This window comes from Ascidia mentula, chromosome 4 (genome assembly GCF_947561715.1).
Source record: "Ascidia mentula chromosome 4, kaAscMent1.1, whole genome shotgun sequence".
In the NCBI taxonomy this organism is placed as follows: Eukaryota; Metazoa; Chordata; class Ascidiacea; order Phlebobranchia; family Ascidiidae; genus Ascidia; species Ascidia mentula.
In genome coordinates this window covers 10,459,805-10,480,915 of record NC_138569.1, presented here as the reverse complement: position 1 = coordinate 10,480,915, position 21,111 = coordinate 10,459,805, and the positions used below count along the sequence as shown (strand labels likewise).

Genomic DNA, 21,111 nt, shown 5'->3' with positions numbered 1-21,111 from the left:
ACCGTGTTATATGGCAATTAAGTAGAAGCTGTATTCGGTTTTCAAAAGCAATTTTTCTTGAACAGCGATGGGGGCTGCTTATTATGCAATTATTGAGAAATTATAAAACTTTGATGCCATTGTGTACAGGAGAGAATATAGGCCTATATGTGACTTTTATGTTAGTTAAAACCAATCGAAAGACATGTTCCGACGTTTAACGTAGGTCAGTTTTGTTGTTTACCTTTCGTTTGTAACAATTTTCATCATACTAGTTGTTGTATTCTTCAGTCACAAACAATTCAAGTGTATTGGTACAAAACGGTGCACAGGTTTTATAGGCAAAGCTAACACGCAAATAACGCCAGGAACGCAATTATTAGCCACTGAGGTGGGCAGTAAATCCACAGGTGTATGTCGCATTGCCAGACACGCTGATTCCACGGCGAGTCTAAAGCGCCGTTTTGTTAGGTCAACTTTAGGACACATAATGATACAATTACGCAATACCTCCCCGCCAATATTGGGTTATGGAACAACGCAAAATGACACTAATAACCATAAAATTTAGGAGGCTTCGGACGCCGTTTAGAGCGCCGGGGTAAACTCTCCCCGTGTGACAATTCCTGCGCCGCAGGTGTATGAATATTGTCAGGACTATCGAAAGTCCCAGGGGTGACCGTGTCACGCGTATGAGCACGACCGGACTCTTCATCATCGGATACATCGCGTAATATTGGGTGATCTGCTGGTTCATCTCCTGGCTCGTCATCTTGTGATGATGCATATCTGGGTCGAAGTTGGTCAATATGTCGTCTCCATATTGGACCTCGGGGAATAACTTTAACCCGAACAATTCGACTTCCGCAACGTTTGACGACCAGTGCAGGAACCCATCGTGGGTCTTTGTCACGCCGTGGTCCGTAATACAGTGCATAGCAAGGATCAGTGGAAACATCGTGTTTAACTCCTTGCAACTGCTTTTTCTGGACATCATGTACAGGAGAAGTAATCATGGTGTCAATCTTTGTTCGTATTTGCCTTCCGTTTAGAAGTTCGCTTGGGGAGTATCCGCTACTGTTTGGTATACGGCGGTATTGCATGAGAAAAGTTTTCAATGCGTTCATGGGCGGCTCAGAAGACTTTCGTAAAGCCTTCTAGAAAGTTTGCACCAAGCGCTCCGCTGCCCCATTGGTCGCAGCAGGATGATAAGGTGCGCCTGTAAGTTGAACAATCCCTCTTTCTTTGCAGTAGTTTCGGAACTCCTCCGACGTAAACGATGGTGCATTGTCGGACACTATTGAGTGTGGATATCCGAAATGCGCGAAATCTTGGTCGAGAAGATTCATTGTTGCTTTAGTGGTGATTGCTTGAGTACGGTGAATGCATGGATACTTCGTATAAGCATCAATTACAACCAACCAGTTGTAACCCATAAAATTTATGGCATGGTCGACGTGAATTCTACTCCATGGCTTCTCGGGTAGTATCCATGGATGTACAGGAGCCTTCGGCATTACGTTTCTGTGCTCATCACATGTGCCACACTTGAGACACATGTCCACAATGTCTCGATCAATGTTTGGCCAGTACACCACTGTCCTGGCCAGTTGCTTCATGCACTGCATGCCGAAATGGCCCAAATGCAGTAGCTGCAAAACTTTGTCACGTAGTTTTGCTGGAATGACGATTCTGGAGCCATACATAAGAACTCCATACGACGTAGTGAGAAAATTACTCACTTTCCGGAATTGTTCCGTCGGTTCATCGGAAGATTGTCTTGGCCAACCTTCGTGCGTGTACTTTTTCACCTTGCACAGTATTGGGTCTCTTGAAGAATCTTTTCCAAGTGCTGAGGAGTCCATTTGCACTTGCATTCCTACTGTTTCGAATGCGCATGCGATGCCTATACGTCGTCGGCACTTTCCTCTCCGTCAAAAGTTACATCATCGCCTTGTGGAAGTCGGCTTAAAACATCAGCATTGTTGTGTTCGCTGGCTTTTCTGTACTCGATGGTGTACTGAAATTGGTTCATAAAAAGTGCCCATCGAGCCAACCTGTTGTCTGCTAAAGCTGGTGTATAGGCTTTTGTGGACCAAATAAAGACATAAGTGGTTTATGATCAGTTATCAGGTTGAATCTTCTTCCAAACAAATATTGAAAAAACTTCTTTAAAGCGTAAACGATCAACAAAGCCTCCTTATGAATTTGACTGTAATTCCTCTGGCTTATTGTCAAAGTTTTAGAAACATTGGCAATTGGTCGCTCACTGCCATCAGGAAAACGGTGAAACAACGTAGCACCAATTCCAACACTTTATGCGTCACAGGCAATTCCAACAGGAATGGATGGATTACAATGAACCAAGACTTGGTCTCTATCGAGCCAATGCAAAAATTTTGCATAAAATTATACAGATCCAAGGAAAGCGTCGGTACATCGTGCGGAGCAGGCAAACGTTGTACAGCGTCGACTTTGGGACCCTTCGTGATGCCCTTGTTGGAGAGAACATAGCCAAGGTACTCAACCTGCTGTTGAGCAAATTTGCATTTTTCCTTCCTGCAACGTATAAGCCTTTGTCGTGGAGCCGTTGCAACAAACGTTTGACATTGTGAAGGTGTTCCTTGGCAGACGAACCACTGACCAATATATCATCTAGATATACTGCAACACCCGGTAGGTCTTAAGTGATATCATCCATAATTTCTTGCTGGCGCAGAACTGATACCAAAGGCAATACGTTCCGCAATTAAATTCCGCGATGTGTGCTCAGAGCAAGATTTTTCCGACTTTCTGGTCCCAACTTGATTTGATTGTACGCATCCGCTAAATCGATCTTCGTGAAGACTACCACCACCTAATTTTCGGAAATGGCAATGGGTGACGATGAACTTCCAATTGTGAATTGACAGTCACTGAATGATCACCACAAATTCTTAAAAGCAGACAAAGCCAACACGCAAATAACGCCAGGAACGCTATTATTAGCCACTGAGGTGCGCAGTAAATCCACAGGCGTAAGTCGTATTGCCAGACACGCTGATTCTACGGCGAGTCTAAAGCGCCGTTTTGTTAGGTCAACTTTAGGACACATAATGATACAATTACACAACACTAGTAGTTGCTCAAAATTCAGATGTCATTTTCCTACCCTAATAGATACTTGATTTCCCTTGTGGGGGTTAAAGGTTATAAAAATGGTGTTCAGCTATGGCAAGAATGCAATTTACACATGAGTGTGAAAATTTGTACGTGTTACTAAAATTTCAGATTCTATAAATCTGACAATCGAAACCATTTGTGCAATATTGCCGACGTCTGGATTGTTAACTAAAAAAATAATGAAGCGACCATATGACAACAAATTTCGCGGCATTTTATGAATTATTTACACAAAGCCAGCCCTGATTACACAAATCAACCTCCGTTGAATGACGAAGTCAAGCAGAATTTAAACAATGGCAGTATGTGCTTTAACCAGCGAACTTGTGCCAAATCTATGGATGTGAAGCAATATCGGGTACGCATCCTTTCCCAATTATGAAGTCACACGTAACGTTGGGTTCAAAACTTCATTCTCTACAGGTTTTAAATGCGAGAAAACCAAATCACGACTGGAAAGAGATACATCATGACACTTAATCAATGCAACATATCGCTTTCGTTTCATGCCACAGTACGCTCGCACAAAACACGTTGTCGAGTAGTGGCACTTAAAAGCAATCAGCACACCAGTAAAATACAATGGAGTATAAAAAATGTACAAAACACAGCGGCCTAAGGGTAGAAAAAGCACCGGGAATTTGATTTTCTATATCTTGTTGCATGAGGCTAAGAAAATTGTAATGCATAAAAAATGGTTCATCAATAAAGTACCACACAAGAAATCCGATAAACAATTTCCTTGGTTTGCTTATGATAAGAATGAAAATAAAATATGAAATACAAACGGACTTGTTAATTTGTGTTGACTACAGTTATTTGTTTTCTTTTTCAAAATGTGATTTAAAAGAAAAAAATTATAAGGGGTGATAAAGAACCATTACAAACAAATCTACAATGTAGCTTAAAAAGCTAATAAACACAAAGAGTACCAGGCTTTGTACAGTGCGCCAAAACTGAAAGTTGCACAGCTTTCTAGCTTCAGAAATGCAATTACAAGCCAACCCAGCAAAACCATTTTACAAATGACATTGATTTAGCTTGTTACACCACATGGGAATAACCATGTCGAATTTGAGCATACTCCACTGGTTCCTCAAATGGAGGCCTTCTGTGCCCTATGAGTAGAAAAGTTACAAGTGAGCAGTCAATTTAATAAGATCAATACACCTCTTGACCACCAGTATTATAAATGCACTAGGGCAGTTGTGTCCAACATGTGGCATGCATGACAAATAAGGCACATGGCATATTTGAAAATGGCACTAGATCTCTTGCGAAAATTCATATCATGCCAAAAACTATGATTTGTTACACAGTCATTTGTTATTCTATAGTTTTTGAAAATTTAATTAGTTAAAAGCAAACACACCTCCTTGGTAAGCAGTATGATCAATTTCTGTGTATTTAGGCTCATGTTGTGGAAGTCCCGCATGTCTGGGTGGCTGCCGTCCCTGTGCAAATATTTATAAAACATTGTGTAATAAACAATAAATTTAAATGCAGTCAGACCTCACTACATAATCATAAAACAACCAGAAACTCTATTATCCAATACAAAATCATTCAACGTCCCTAACAAAGTTGTTCAGATTACTGAAGTCCAACTGTACTATAGTAGCGTGTAAAACCAACACAATGTTAGCCATAATGAAATAACTAAAAAGGCCTTCTGCCTTACTATACGAAAGCATGGTAATACTTCTGTGTTTGCATGTATAATGTTATTTAAAGTGTAATAACATTAATTCTTTGAATCATTGGATAAATAATGAGAGCACATTAGCTTGACAAAAGAAGTTTTTACCCCAGGGTATCCGACATATTGTGGTTGATATCTGTCATCATATTTATCATCTGGATATCCATCGTAGTTTTCGTCCTACAAACAAAATGTTTCATAATAAATCCACACGTAACTAACAAATTCCATGTAAATTTTCCTCACATCATCATTGTAGTCATCACCAGGAGGCATGTCATATCTTGTATTTTGCCTTGGTAAAGGTTCAGGTGAATCTTCTTTCCTTGTCATGTGATTTTCATTCCTACTCTGGCGATGAGCTGGTGAAGTGCTTGGTCGCTTTCTGCGAGCCTGTTGGCAACACAGTTTGAATAATTAACCTTTTTTCAACCGTTGATGCAATTCACTAAGTTGAACCAGATGTTTTCAGACAATATACAAGCAGTACACATTATATACATGTGTGTGTGCATACAAACAGCAACATACACATGGTGGTAAAAAACAAAAGATGGTACTTACACAAATGAAATTGATTTTAACAAATGATAATATTATGCATGTTTTACATATGTCGCCATCGCAACCCATTACACTTCCCATTATTGATAAACCATAGCATGATCAAGCTTTCATAGTAGATTATCCACAGATTTAAACTGATACATTTTGGCTCCAGGTTAACAAATAACATGTGTGCAGATAAGAGTTGGGATTAACTTGCCATGGATGAGTGACCGTAAGTGATGACTGGAATGTGTGATTGTTACAAGACCTTTAATACTCAATAATTAAATGCGCTGGACGGAAAATTGCCAGATACGAAGCAAAAGCACAAAATCAAAACTCTCAACAAAAAACTTGTTTCCAAATATGATATAAAAATGTAGTTTAACAAATCAAAATGATATCTGAACATAAGTCATCCAAACAAATGCTTCATGCAACTGAACATATGTAGTATATACATGCTTTCACGTTGGATCCTACTAACCTCGCACACTGAGTGTCTCCAGTAAGGCTAAAGTTTACAGATGAAGAGCAAAATCATTATCTGATGGAATTTAGCGGTTATATACAATATGAGCAAAGCCACTTCATAAGTTTCTTTATAGTTTCTGTTGAAGTGCCAACAAAGTGCAAAAGGAGAGAGATAAAAATAATGCGGAAAAAAGGTAAGGGATTCTGACTAAAGTGCTGATCTAATTGGCCTACAATACAGCCAATTCACAGAGTATGTGAATCAATGTAGCATGAACTCACCTGAAAGTTTACAGAGGCTCGACTTGTGATTCCACCTATTTCTGCATTCTCGTTTCTATCAGGATCCACCAAGTATGTTGCCGGGTTTACTTCAACATCAACATCATGATTTCCTTCATCAGTGTCAGAATCACTGCTGGACATATCACTGTGATCCATCTTATCTGCAGGTGGTGGGCCCGTTGGACTTGGTGGCCGGTTTTTATTGAGACTCTCGTTGGCATGTTCAATAGTAGGCCGGGGTGCACTGCAACAATGTAATTTAAAGGCTTGGGAAATCAAATATAGTTTAACAACACAGAAAGTGTAAAAAATTATGTATGCACAAAATTTAAACTTTCAAGTATAGTCGACCATACTGTAAAAAGCAGGACCTCGGGCAATTATTGAGACTGTATGATGTAATTGTAAGCTCACTTTGTCTCCTTATAAAGTAGTGTTGTGGTAGGGTGTTGATATGGGCCAGTGTCCTTCTCCCGCGATGGTTTTAACACAAATATATAAACCAAAAGCACAATAATTGCCAGCAAAGCCAATCCACCAATAACACCTCCAACAATGGCACCAACATTTGCCTGCTGTGTTACTAAAAAAAGAAGCAAACTTGAACTGTTTGTTATGGTTAACTAGATATTTGTGTAGTGCAAAATAGTAAAAAACAATCAATTGCTTTTACAATTTAAAAATTAATAATGTATAAAAGGTTTTACAAATTTCAATTGACAAAATATCACACAAACAAAACATTTCTTTGTTTCTATGCCAGGATCCTAAACTAAGTTATTCACCAATATCAAGTTACTCCATTAAACATTCACTGAGCTATACGTCACACAATGGTAAATTGAAAACTAAGAAACCAAAAGATTGTGTCAGATTATATAAATACGACAAATTGTTTTAAATACATATATAAAACTTAAGACATAAAATTAGTGCAAAGTCAAAGTTTTTTTTATTTAAATTTATTGAAAAAAGTATTCTACATGTTATCTTGGTGAAATTGATTACTGCAAAACAAATCAATCATACTTTCAACATATGAAACAGCAAAAGCTGTGGTTACGCTTGTCTGTTTGTTCGTTCCAATGCCATTGCTTGCGATGCATGTGTATGTATCATTGCTTCTAGATGGATCTTCAGGGGATATAAGAGCAACGGTATTTTCTTTAACTGTTGATTCAGGAGTTATCCACATAATTGAGGGTGGTGGGTTTCCAAGAGATTCACACACAAGGCTCTTCCTATCTTCCGTAACAGTGACCACAGCTTTTTCAGGTGGAACTAGAAATGCATATCATTCAATATTTTTGTCAAAATTTTACAACAAGTTAAACAACTTACATGTTACATTTAAGACAACCATTTTGTTTTCCGGCGAATCAAAACCAGGATGTATAATCTCGCAGAAGAAGGATTTGCCATTGTAAAATTTGGTAGGTCGAATATGTAGAATTTTTTCAACAGACACCACACCCTGATTTGATCCTGGAACATTTCCACTAAACAAAAAACAAGTTTAAATTAGCAACAGCAGATAGCTATTAGTTTTTAGTATAGTAATTACTCAGACTCGTTGAATTGCATGTGTCTGTCGGTTTTCCATTTTACCACTGCTGGAGGTTTGCCTGACAAAAAAACAAAGAGAAAAATTACACATGGTTAAATAGTTGAAACTAATTTTACCATTCAAAGCAGTACATGCAGCAGCTTCCTTTTCTCCTGATTCAGCTTCTAGGGGATCGGTAATTTTTCGTACTTGCACTGTTGGTGTAACTGCAAAGAAAAGGATTAGACTATTGTGCCACAAATTAAGTTTGAATACTCACCATATACAACCACGTCTGATGTAACTGATAATGCCTCCAAAGAAAAAGCAGTTGGAGTGCACTTATAGGTACCTTCATCTGATAAACCGACACTACTTATTGTCATAGAACCAGTGGAGGTAAATGAAATTCGTTTGGTATACAAATTAGATACTGAAGCCAATTCTTGATTTTTTGCCTGAATTTGTAAAAAAGGATAAAATATTAACACTGAAGAGAAGTAATATGATGTCCAGCAAGTAATCTTAAAAATTTAAATATTTTTTTAAATGCATAATATACATACCCGATATTGGCAAACTGTAAATGGAGGAATTGCTGATTCAAAAGTAACTTTTACATAAAAGTCTGTATATTGGTTGGCAACGTCTGGATTATAACATTTTATAGAAATGTCTCTGCCCATTACAGCATACACAGCTTCACCTTTAACTGAAATTCAATTTTACGTTTGTGTAAAATCATACATTTAAATAAAGCCCACCTGTCACGATTGATGAATACAACAAAAGACAAATGGAACAAAAAACTCCATTCCTGGGAGGCTTCTTTTTTGGCATTTTAAAAAGTACTTTATTTGTCTTATGAACTGTAAACAAATAGGCTACATTTTCTCCAAATACTCCACAGTATGTTTTCCTTACAATTAGACAAATTAAACCACAATGTTATGAAAGCGCACACACCACAAAGATTGTTCCACCCACGGAGGAAATGAAATCACAATCGCTTACAAATTCGAACATCGAACAATGCCAAATTGTTGCTTTTCTCCTCACTTCTCTTCATGAACCATGTTACGGTTGATCAATAAACCGTAAAAATGCGGAAATAAAAACAGCAAAAAAACAATAAAACACAAAAGATCACATATAATAAGTCTTGCAAATACAGAGCGACTATCTTAACTATATCGCGAAGAAAATTATGCATTTTTTTACATTCTTTCAAGTTTTTATTCGTAAAATCACTCAACCATATTACTGCCCCATATGACATGCAATTAAATTCCGCAACAATACCAATTTTCCCTATGATGTCACAATACATTTTTCCTGGCTTTTTTTCTGCTATGCTCTGTCGAACTTGATTGTTGAAGGATTTGTGGCTTACTGGCTTGAACCACCACTATGCTCAGGTTTCAGCAACGTATGGTTTCGGGGCCACATATGGCTCTTTCATCCTCTGTTATGGATCCATAGAACAGTATTTTTCAACCTTTTTGAGCCAGGGAACACTATTTTTATCAAAATAATCGTGCGGAACACCAAACTGTTCGAAGTACTGCGGCATTGTACTTAACCAGCAACAGGCTCGCGCAATTACATTCTTATTATTACAAAACGAATCTTATTGTTTCACAACAATGGAACATTCAAACTGGTGATAGTGGATAATTATTTTAATAAAAAAGTGATTTTCGACCCGTGTTCCACGGAACATCAGTTAAACTAATAAATTTCTTGCGGAACACCGGATGATCTTTCACGGAGCACTGGTGTTCCCAAATTCATCGAGCAATTGCACAGCTAACAATTTATTTGACTGACATTGTCTTGGAAGTGAAAATGGGATATCTGTGTGGATTAAACAAACTCTATAATATAAAGACACATTTGATAGATAAAACTGGCAGCATCTATGACCAGGGTAAATGCCTTTTATAAGATATCCAACTTTCATTTATATTTTTAATACTGCACTTTTTTCTGTATTGTCGGCATTCATAAAGTGTATTTGCGGTCAATGAAATGAAACAAAAATTGTCATTCGCAGGTCTGTTTAAATAATGTAACCGATTGTTATTGTAACATAAGTACATGATTGATAGGTGGGCATTAATTCATCAAAAAATCAGGAAATGGGCAAAACAAGGTCTTCCAGGTGCAGATTCCAGTGTTTCTAGTTCATATAACCTCAAAACAACAAACAAACATTTCCCAAACAAACAAACAAACCAGGTTAAACCTGCATATAAATAAATACATAAATTTAGATTTAAAACGTAAGTTTAGGAAATGTCAAGTCTTCCGCCAAAGAAGATATTTTCCGTTTTATGGCAAATCGTTCTTCATCTGTCAGAGGTTTATCTAACTCTGAATTAGATCTCCATTGAACTTGACAACCATTTAAAAATATCTAAAAAAAATAAAATGCCCATAAAAAAATTAAATTTCTAATTTGCAGTGGTTTTCTTGACATAAATTAAAGCTATTATGACACCAAAAAGCAGTCTTCTTTATGGTAACCAAGACTATGATTGTAATAACTCTTTAAAAAATTTAAAATACATAAAATGCTGTATAATAATAAAAACCTACTTTTTCTGCATCCTGCCATTTCCGCCTAAACAGTTTATATATGCTGTAGATAGAAGCTTCAGGAAGAAGAACAGAAAATAATAGGTCATCTTGCTTCACGATATTCAGACATTTTCTAAAATACATGCAGAATTTTTAAAAGTGATGTAAACGTTGCTGACAACAACTTCAAACACTTTCCAAAATTCAGAATTTTTTTAAAAATGTGAATTCATAGTAACTAAAAAGAAACAAAGTTGAACTTAAAAATAACTAAACCTAAAAACCAAAGTCCGCTTAAAAATTACATGTTACTTTCTGTAATTTAATTGTACTAATTTTTTAAATGTGATTACAGAATTAAAATTTTAAAGCAAAGGCCCCCTGGCAGGTTTTCGATCTTGCACCGTTTCGATATGTTAATATGAGGATAGCGATCTGTAAACAGCTTAAATGTTGGATGTTTTTTAGAAAAATATATTTAGCCCTAAAAAAGGCATCATCAGTTTCTTCAACTTTGAATCACATCTCAGCCGTCTACAGATCTCTTTGCTAATGTTAACATATAGGCATTTTGAATTAAATTTAATACTTCATGTTGAGTATGCACAAAAAAGTTTGCAACGTCCAGTTCCAAAAAACTTCCAGGTTTAGTTGAAAAAACTGTCAGTTAAGTTACTGTTTGTGTATGCCACATTTTGTTCACCAAAAAATTGAATAAAAGCAATTATAACTCCATTATTTTAAACCTATCATTTGTAACACTTACATTGCATAGTTAGCAATGAAGTTCTGTAAATATGTGCACACATTATTCAGTTGCTGTTCGTCAACAAAATAACCAGTTTTAAGAGGTAAGATCTTTGAGGATGTGCATTTCATGTCAGACCACCTTGACTTAAAATCACACATTCTAAAAGCAAACAAAAAGGTATTGGTAATGATTATGGGAACAACATCCACAAATTTATGAGATATACTACCTTCTAGAAACGGTCAAGCCATCAAGAACTGATGTCAAATGTTCATCACAGTTTCCCTTGATAATAAATTCGACAAGTTTTTCATTTCGGGAATTAAACCAACCAGCAGGATTTTTCACACTTAACTTCCCTCTATTCCCATGGGATTTTATTTCACATATAGTGTCCTGTGTGGTGATTAAGGATGGTGAAACAACTATGCCACTAGTTGAATCAACAGTGTTTGACTGCAAGGAAGAGGCATTTGTAGTCCCTGAAGATGTTGGCATCACAGTATGTACTGTGGCAGAAATGATTGGAAGATCTTTAGCAATTAGTTCTTCCACACACTTTTTGTGGCACAGTGAAATTCCATCAGATTGGAAAAACTCAAAAACTTCTTGTTGAGTTGAAAACAAATGATTGTGTTGGTCCAGCATATAAGTCTCAGCTAGATTGACAGCTTTGTTGAAAGAAGACAGATTTCCAGCATCACCAGTGGTGTTCTAGAACACAAGGAATATGAAACAAACTATGCAAGATACTGGTTACTTTTTGTCTGTTTTTTTTTGTGTTTTTTGACTGATGTGTTTTGTCAGTGTTGGTGAACTTGCATGCAGTATCCTGTCGAGTTCTATAGCAACCTAAATGTCAATCATAATACACATGTTTTTCACAAAAGGATCAAATTTAGATCGGTAGTATGTTTGGCAGCATGAGCAACAAACTGTGAGATATAATCACACTATTCCAAGGTGTTCCTAAAAAAATATTTTAATTGTGCTTTATAGGTTTGGAGAAATTTAAATGTTTCCCTTCCTCTAAAAATATTTTTCTCAACACATTTCAACATATCACTTTTATGCCAATAAAACAATGTAAAAATAAATTTGGTTGGCAGTATTGAAGCCAAAAACTAGCCTGCCGTATATCCAACAATTTGTTGTACTCTCTTCCTTCTTGGGTCAAAACTGGATTGTTGATAGAGCAAAACTGTTTCACCTTTTTTGATTTGGCGATGTATTTAAATGTTCTTTCCCCCTTCTTAAAGCTAAAAATTTGAATAGAATTACAAAAATATGCTTATGCCCCCAAATAATAAGTTTGGAAATACCCGCTTGAGCAAATATAGAACACTTTTAAGTGCTTGTTGGAAACTTCTTTTACATATGCTGGCCAAAAACAATGATTTGCACTGTGTTTAATCCACAAAACATCGCCACTTTTCACATCCTCTTCTTGTTCCTGCAAACTTGCAATACCCTACAAATCAAAATACTCAACTGGCATGAAAAAAAACAAGGTTGTCATTACAAAATGTACCTCTGGCAGGTCCAATTCCTCATCCGAATTTGAAACGTCCAACAACAGCACTGAATCATCTATTTATCATTTAATCATTACAAAATAGTTGGCAGAAAAGTGAACCAAAATAAAGTGTATTACTGATGTTAGTGTTAGCTACAATACAAAAATGTACAGAGCTGTTTGTGTTTCCTTTTTTTGCTCACCCAATAAACTAGATGATGTGTTTCTTAATTCGTCAAGACTTTTCTGTAAATCATCATCTTCAAAGACCTCCGGCAGTGAGGAAGTGGATTTCTGTTTTGAACTGAGTTTCCTCTTTTTTTGCCTCAACACAAATGTAGAGTTTTTTCTTTTTCTAGCCATGCTTCCCAAAATATCTAATGTGGATATGTTGATGAAACATACCACATCACAACTCAGGTTACAAAACTCAATAAGGTCATCTGTTAATAATAATGACTTTCAGCTGTTACCAAAGTCTGCAATAACCAATGTTACCATATAATTATATACAAGTCATTCACTAAATACTGGTTTTGAGTCATTATTTGCTAAACCAAAGCAAAGTAGCAGCCAGGTGAAAAACATCCTTCAGCGTAACTTTTGTATATGGCATGTTATTAGGTGTAGTGAAGGCAAACACCTGTTATTTGGTTATAAATTTCAATACAATACTAAATTGTACAATGATCGCTTCAATTTCTATGTTACCTAAACTTAAATGCGGATCGGGGTTTCCAACCTGGCTGTGTTATGGTGTATTAGCATTTTCCTGTTATTATACTGTATCAAACAAATATATATATATTATGTATATATATATATATATATATATACATACATCCACATTTAACAAACTTCAATCATGATAATATCACCATGTCATGCCTATAGTTGGTATTTAGTTTAAATGTTTACTAGAAATATTCAATTTCAAGAGGTGTAGGTTGCAGCTTGTACGATCCACACTCCCCATGTAATAGTCTATTTAAAACACACATTTAAACATGTCCGTTGTTTGATGAAAATTTTATCAGTGATAAAACAGTCAGTTCCTATCAATGATGACAAAACATTTGGTCACGTGAAAATTCATCCAATAATCAGAAACCACAAACTGTTTGGGCAATGGTGACTGTTGCTGATTGGTAATATAAAATTTTCGTTAACCACCTGACACAACACAAAAAATGCAAAAAAAGGAAGTATTCCGTAACAGCACCTCAATAAATCAACTTCCTTAACAGCAGCCAAACAACAGGTTACCTCGACCTACTTTATGACAAGATCGTGTAACAACAAAACGGATCGCGGATTTCGTGACCTTTAGTATACATACAGCCCAGAGAGGTCGCCCTTCTATTGCAGAATGCAGGCGGACATTCTGCACCAGTGGTTCTCAACCTTTTTGTCAGTGCGGAATGCGGATGCAGACCTATTTTGATGACGTCAGAGTAGTCGCGGATTCATTTTGTTTTTCAAACAATTTGCCCCAGTTGAGATTTAAATTTACAGTGCACGTCACATACATTTTTAGTTTTACATGTTTTAGAGCTTGTACTGTAAAATGTGTAATTTCGAAAATGGGAGTATATTAATTACATGGCTTAAGCATAGTATACTCTTCTATACTATGGCTTAAGTATTGAGAGCAGTGGTTCTTAATCTTTTTGACCCTCGGTTGAAAACCATAACGGACCACACGTGACTTACGTCTTTAAGTCTTATTGGCATGATAACCAACAAGCAATTATATTCCTTTTGGGAAAATAGATGATAACATGTGTGTTATTTTTTGAAAAAGGACGAGAAAACAGTCACCCTTTTTGTATTTCCTTGTTGTAAATGTGTGGAAAATGTTAGTTCATCATTAGGCGCCGAATTACATCCAAATTATTACGTTCCAAAAAGACAAAGTATAGTCGGTCCCATAACAAAATCAACCAAAATGCGGTTTATGATTATAGAAATAAAAGATGTAGGTAAATGAGGATGCCACAAGTCCAGAAATCACTTGGATTTTAGTGAGAATGTTAAAATTGACCACGTTTTTTCATTATTGCATTTCTTCATATCATGCTTATTTGTTTGTAATTTACGTATCTGTTACAATTTCGCCTCTACAGGTCACAGATTGGCAACGTAGACATGTTCCATTGCAAATGCGGTTTCTTTTATTTCGTGGTGATCACTGCGGACTAGCATGCTGTTGGATTCACTGCGAATTTGTGGAATTGGTTTGATTGTTGGTGAATCACGGACAGATGTTATGCTAGCGGATATACCTGAGGCACGAAATAGGTTAATGTGTATGCTGTCGAGAGGTTATAACACCTTACGGTAGTCGTAAGAATTCTATCATGTCGACGTTGTTCGACCAAATTCAAGTATTTTTTGTTTCGGCACATCCTTACCATTTAGGTAGTAAACTGCACAAATTCCAGAGTTTACTTTATAATTTTTTTTGTCCTTTTATTAATTGTGACAAATGGCATGGGTTGTCATAACAATAGCCATACCTCAGCAGGGTATTTGGAAGGCTAGAGCTAGTCCAAAGTATACCAGGCGTGTCAGTAGGCCACACAACAAGCAACATTGGAAGGTTAAACCACATGCTTTCCAGTATAGATGACGTGATGGACTATGTTACGCAGCAACTAAAAGGCTCACTCTTTGTGTTACATCGCCACTAGTATGCTGTGTGTGTGTTTTCTATGTTGTGATTGTTTGACGTCATCTCAATGTGCCGTTGGTGCGTCACACGAACATTTGTCTTAGTGGAACACTGCTGCCTGCCACTGCTGTTGACTTGTTATTGTCTACCAGTGCTGCTGACCTGTTGTAAATGTATTTTCTACTTGAATAGCCTATTGCATAAATATAATTTAAGTGCCATTGTTTTCCGCTGACTGGTTGATCTGAAACCTCCCGAAATTTGTGACTCTGGTGCTATAACAATTCAGTAAGCAGAATTTGCTTATTTATGTGTGTTTGTTTTTGGTCGCTTATTCTACAACTGTTTATGTAGAAACCGCAGCTCCGTCAAAATAAAGCGGATTTGTTCGTTTTCTTGGAAGAGGGTTGCGCGTTACGACTATTGTAGAAAACCCCTGTTGCACTGTCCGGGCGCAGGAGTCACGCCCACCCGCACTGCCAAGGGCAGCGTAACATCGTTTCGAATTATTGGATTTATTCTCAGCCCGTTTTGAATTATTGGATTTATTCTCAGTCCGTTTCGAACCATTTGGATTTATTTTCTGCGAAGACTTCATTGCTGCCAAACTTGAGATCTACAGCAAGGATAAGATCTCAGGATAATCAAAAGCCCGTTCCCGACTGGAATACGATTACGGACAACCCCATATTATTGCCAACGCATGTGAACGTCGGCTCAAACAATTTCCACCAATCAAGCAAGGTCGTCCAAAAGACCTGATGGAATTTTCTGACCTGTTAGAAAAGTGTCGCAGCTCACTCGAAGATATCGAGGAGTACGCGAGCTTGAACTCCTTGGACACGTTAAGACAGCTAATTCGAAAACTGCCGTTCCGGCTTCAAGAGAAGTGGATCGAACGTTCCGTTCAAGTGCTCGACGAGACTGGATCCCAAGCTGGATATCTTGCCTTTACAAATTTTGTCGTGGAGCGATCGCGTATCGCCAATTCGTTGTTCGGTGTCGAAGCAGTCTACGAAAGCGTGCGCGAAAAACCCGTCCCTGTTTCGGTAGAGAAGGGTTCTCGTGCTGCTGCGTACAACGTTTCGTCGTCAGGATCCAGTCAGCCGCGAAGTCAAACCCCACCTACTCCCGTTTCTTGTGCGTGCTGTAACAAGCCTCACGACTTGCCCAAGTGCCCGAAATTCGACGGAATGTCTCCCCAGGAAAGACGCCAGTTTGTTGTCACAAATGGCTTGTGTTTTAAATGTCTTTGTTCAGGTCATCGTTGCGGGAAATGCACGATTCGCAAGCCATGCTCGGTGGAGGGTTGCACTGGCACTTTTCACCTCACAAAGTTGCATGGCGCCTTTCAGATGAGGCGACCCGGCAAGATTACTGAGAACCCTGCCCCGAAGCCACCGCCGGTAGAACAATCGGCAACGATAATGAAAGCTACAACGGACAACTGCGGAGTCTACCTCAACGTCGTTCCCGTAAAGGTCAGACACAACGACATCGAGGTAAATACGTACGCGTTTCTTGATCAAGGTTCTACGTCTACGTTTTGCGAACAAGGTCTGATTGATAAACTTGGTCTGCAATCCAAGGATCGAAAGATTTGTCTGAGCACTCTGACAGATCAATCGCGAATGTACCAAGGCTCCACTGTGTCCTTCACCGTCATGCCGCTTGATGACGGAGAGCCGTTGCTGTTGCCGGGAGTGCTGTCCATGGACCAAATTCCCGTGTCGCCGAATAGGATCCCTGATGCGAAGAAGCTTGCCGAGTTCGATCACCTCAAGGAGTTGCCCCTGCGTCGTTTGGAAGGGGGAACTGTGACGATACTGATCGGAGCCGATAACCCCGCAGCCTTCCACGTACAGTGTACACGTTCTGGACCGCAAGGGACCCCTTGTGCTGTAAAGACATCTCTTGGCTGGTCACTCTTTGGTCCCGCACTTGGTTCGTCTGCAAGGGGCCAAGCACATGTCCGTTTTTTCATGTTCCAACGGGAGATAGAGTGTTTGTGGAAGAGCGACTTTGGCGACGGGACATCAGTATTCGACATGCCCACATCCAGGGAAGATCGAATTGTTTATGACATGATGAAGGCATCGGTGAAGCACCAAGATGGACATTTTGAGCTCCCATTACCCTGGAGACCTGGAATCGAAAAGTTGCCACTCAGCCGCCAGATGGCGGAAAAGCGACTGGTCGGTTTGAAAAAACGATTGTCCAACAACGATGTTCTGCGAAGAAATTCCCGACAACAAGGTCGTGACAGACTATCGCATCTGGTACTTGCCGCACCACCCAGTATTTAACCCAAACAAGCCTGACAAACTTCGTGTGGTCTTTGATTGTGCTGCCCGAAACAGAAGCGTCTTACTGAACGACGCACTGATGCAAGGTCCTGATTTTGTAAACAGTTTGGTTGGCGTGTTAACCCGTTTTCGCTGTCAGCCAGTTGCCTTGATTGCCGATATCGAGGCAATGTTCCACCAGGTTCGGGTGGAACCCCGTGATCGCGATGCACTTCGATTTCTCTGGTGGAGATCTGACCTGTACACCGACGCCTCACCGGATGAAAGTGCACTTATTTGGTGCAACGTCCTCTCCGAGTTGCGCCACCTTCTGTCTGAGACAGACCGCAGATTTATTTGGTGAAAACTTGATCCACAGGTTGAATCCGTTCTACGGCGCAATTTTTATGTTGACGACTGCCTTGCATCCGTCAAGGATATAGAAACTGCTATTGCTGTTCGTCTTCGTTTGAAAGACCTGCTAGCCAGAGGAGGATTTCGCTTGACAAAGTGGCTTTCTAACGAACAGCGCGTTTTGGAGTCGGTTCCCGAAAATGATCGAGCAAAAGTTGTAAAATCGCGTTGCCTCGATGATGCTACGCAACAGAGAGTCCTTGGTGTCCATTGGTCGGTTGCGGAGGATGCATTTCGGTTCAAGGGCAAACCGCCGAGCAGGCCGCACACACGTAGAGGAATCCTTTCAGCTGTCAGTTCACTTTACGACCCTCTGGGTTTCGTATCTCCCGTGATTCTAAGGGCCAAGTTATTGCTGCAGGACTTGTGCAGATTGGAACTGAATTGGGATGACGACATTCCGGATTTGATTTCCGATAACTGGAAGAGGTGGCTTGCTGAATTGCCTCACTTAAGCAAATTGTCGTTCCACGTTGCTTCAGGTCTTCGGAACTGAAACCTCCATTGAAGTATCAACTGCATCATTTCGCTGACGCATCTAAGTATGCGTATGGCGCCGTGTCACATCTTCGCATCGAAGACGATAACAGGACAGTGATGTGTTCTTTTCTGATTGGAAAATCACGACTTGCCCCGTTGAACACGAAGACGATCCCTCGACTGGAGCTCACCGCTGCTGTGCTCGCTGCGAGGTTGGATCGCCTCATGAGAAAGGAACTAGACTTGACCATTGAAAGTTCAGTTTTCTGGAGTGATTCCACTGCTGTTCTGTTAAGCATTCGAAATGCAACTAAACGGTTTCCAGTTTTTGTCGCCAATCGCCTGGCAGAGATTGAGCGACTGACCGACATTACGAATTGGAAACACGTTCCTACAAAATTAAATGCCGCAGATGATGCTTCAAGAGGTCTACCCGCTGATGCTCTTGTCAATTCGAGTCGCTGGTTAAAAGGCCCGATGTTTCTCCTGGAGCCAGAAACCAACTGGCCGTCGCAACCGCCAAATGCTGCCGATGTTCCTGAGGAATTTAATCCGATGGGGAAGGCTGCAGCCTCCTGTACTGTTAAAGTACATCAACCGAAGCACCCCATGGATCGAATCATTGAACGTTACTCGTGCCTACATCGATTAAAGAAAGCCGTGGCCTGGTGGATGAGATTTAAGATGTTTTTGATACATCGAAGGAAATTATCAGTTGTCCCGTCAACTAACATTGGCTTGTCTGAGTTGAAGATCGCCGAGTTGGAACTTGTCAAGTACGAGCAGCGGAAAAGCTTTGCTTCACTTCTCTCTGCATTAAGTGGAAATTCTTGATTGAAAAAGACTGACTGCAGTCGTTCCGTGTACAAGTTAAACCCTGTTCTGGTTGATCAAGTGCTTCGTGTTGGTGGACGTTTACACAAAGCGCCGATAAGTTTCAACGCGAGACATCCTGCAATCATGCCCCATTCTTCGCATTTGACTGACCTATTAATCCTGGCCCATCATGAAAGAGTTGGACACTCCGGGATGGGACACACCTGGACTTCAGTTCGACAAGACTACTGGATCATCAAGGGCGGTGTTGCCGTACGGCGCGTGCTTGGAAAATGTCTGTCTTGTCGACGCCGCAATCCTCAACCGGGTCGGCAGATGATGGCCGATCTGCCGTCGGCTCGCTTGGGAATCGCTGACCCTCCGTTCTCCAATGTGGGAATTTACTATTTCGGTCCTTTTCTGGTGAAGCAGGGTCGCAGCGAAGTGAAACGTTACGGTTGCATATTCACCTGCCTTACAATCCGTGCCGTTCATCTGGAGGTTGCCCACAGTCTGTCTACTGATTCGTTTATAGCTGCCCTTCGTCGTTTCATTGGGAGACGCGGAGCACCAAAACATATCTTCAGCGACAATGGCACAAATTTTGTTGGTGCCGAGAAAATACAGAGAGAGTCGTTGCAAGCATGGAACCAGCTTCAAATCTCTGAATTTCTGCTTCAGAAACAGACGTCGTGGTCAATCAACCCTCCTGCTGCAAGCCACATGGGTGGCGTTTGGGAACGTATGATTCGTTCTGTTCGTCGGATCATGTCCTCGATTGCTGGTTCCCAGGTGATGTCTGATGAAGTCCTGGAGAACTTGTTTGTGGAAGCTGAATCTATAATCAACTCAAGACCCCTTGTCCCGGTGACATTTGATCATAGGGACGAAGAACCGCTGACCCCGAACCATCTTCTGCTGATGAGAGGATCGCCCAACCTGCCTCCGACGATTGCAGAGAAGAAGGATTGCTACACAAGACGGCGTTGGCGTCAGGTGCAGTTTCTCCATTTCTGGAAGAGGTTCATGCGAGAATACCTACCGGTAATCACTGCTCGTCCAAAGTGGCATGATTCTCATCGCAACTTCAAGAAAAATTGATGTCGTCCTACTCGTGTGCGAATCTGAGTGCCGTTCGAAATGGTCGATCGGTCGAATCATTGAGACGAACCCCGATGAAAATGGAAAGGTTCGCACTGTGCTCGTTAGGACGAGCAGCGGTGAATTTCGGCGCCCTATCACAAAACTGTGTCGCATCGTTGATTCTGATGAGACCTCCTCAACCTTTCCGAGCGATGTCAGCTCGGGTTGCTAGATGAACTCCTGGTAACTGCTCGGTCTTCTGAAGATACCTTCGGACACTGATTTTTTGCCGCGATGCGCACGATATTGGCGATGTGTTTGTAAAAATGTTTCATGTTATTCCCACATTTTGGGGGGGAGTGTTACATCGCCACTAGTATGCTGTGTGAGTGTTTTCTATGTTGTGATTGTTTGACGTCATCTCAATGTGCCGTTGTTGCGTCACACGAACATTTGTCTTAGTGGAACACTGCTGCCTGCCACTGCTGTTGACTTGTTATTGTCTACCAGTGCTGCTGACCTATTGTAAATGTATTTTCTATTTGAATAGCCTGCATAAAGATAATTTAAGTGCCATTGTTTTCCGCTGACTGGTTGATCTGAAACCTCCCGAAATTTGTGACTCTGGTGCTATAATAATTCGGTAAGCAGAATTTGCTTATTTCTGTGTGTTTGTTTTTGGTCGCTAATTCTACAACTGTTTATGTAGAAACCGCAGCTCCGTCAAAATAAAGCGGATTTGTTCGTTTTCTTGGAAGAGGGTTGCGCGTTACGACTATTGTAGAAAACCCCTGTTGCACTGTCCGGGCGCA

General features: G+C 39.8%; 3 protein-coding genes and 1 pseudogene across 4 annotated transcripts; 2 read left to right on the top strand and 2 right to left on the bottom strand.

Moving 5' to 3' along the window:
• Positions 1-3,335: 3,335 nt before the first annotated feature.
• On the bottom strand, positions 3,336-8,688 carry LOC145897695 (uncharacterized). Of its 2 annotated transcripts, XM_082986091.1 has the most exons (14): positions 8,462-8,688; positions 8,264-8,409; positions 7,978-8,155; positions 7,835-7,924; positions 7,716-7,776; positions 7,493-7,650; positions 7,181-7,432; positions 6,566-6,734; positions 6,149-6,395; positions 5,880-5,906; positions 5,090-5,236; positions 4,949-5,023; positions 4,514-4,595; positions 3,336-4,259 (listed from the first exon to the last, which is right to left on the bottom strand). In XM_082986091.1, the coding sequence occupies exons 1-14, from the start codon at positions 8,535-8,537 to the stop codon at positions 4,186-4,188; spliced, it is 1,782 nt and encodes a 593-aa protein (XP_082842217.1). In that variant the 5' UTR covers positions 8,538-8,688; the 3' UTR covers positions 3,336-4,185. The 2 variants fall into 2 exon arrangements, with proteins under 2 accessions (XP_082842217.1, XP_082842219.1); XM_082986093.1 differs by lacking the exon at positions 5,880-5,906 and having other exon boundaries at positions 3,347-4,259; positions 8,462-8,686.
• Positions 8,689-9,658: 970 nt separating this feature from the next.
• On the bottom strand, positions 9,659-13,376 carry LOC145898768 (uncharacterized). Its single transcript, XM_082987366.1, has 8 exons — positions 12,751-13,376; positions 12,563-12,621; positions 12,354-12,502; positions 12,161-12,290; positions 11,261-11,745; positions 11,047-11,190; positions 10,299-10,413; positions 9,659-10,116 (listed from the first exon to the last, which is right to left on the bottom strand). The coding sequence occupies exons 1-8, from the start codon at positions 12,908-12,910 to the stop codon at positions 9,976-9,978; spliced, it is 1,383 nt and encodes a 460-aa protein (XP_082843492.1). The 5' UTR covers positions 12,911-13,376; the 3' UTR covers positions 9,659-9,975.
• A 1,374-nt stretch (positions 13,377-14,750) lies between these two features.
• On the top strand, positions 14,751-19,234 carry LOC145898066 (uncharacterized; annotated as a pseudogene).
• A 126-nt stretch (positions 19,235-19,360) lies between these two features.
• LOC145898065 (uncharacterized) lies at positions 19,361-20,317 on the top strand. The gene has a single exon (XM_082986507.1). The coding sequence runs from the start codon at positions 19,361-19,363 to the stop codon at positions 20,315-20,317; it is 957 nt and encodes a 318-aa protein (XP_082842633.1).
• The last annotated feature ends 794 nt before the right edge of the window (positions 20,318-21,111 follow it).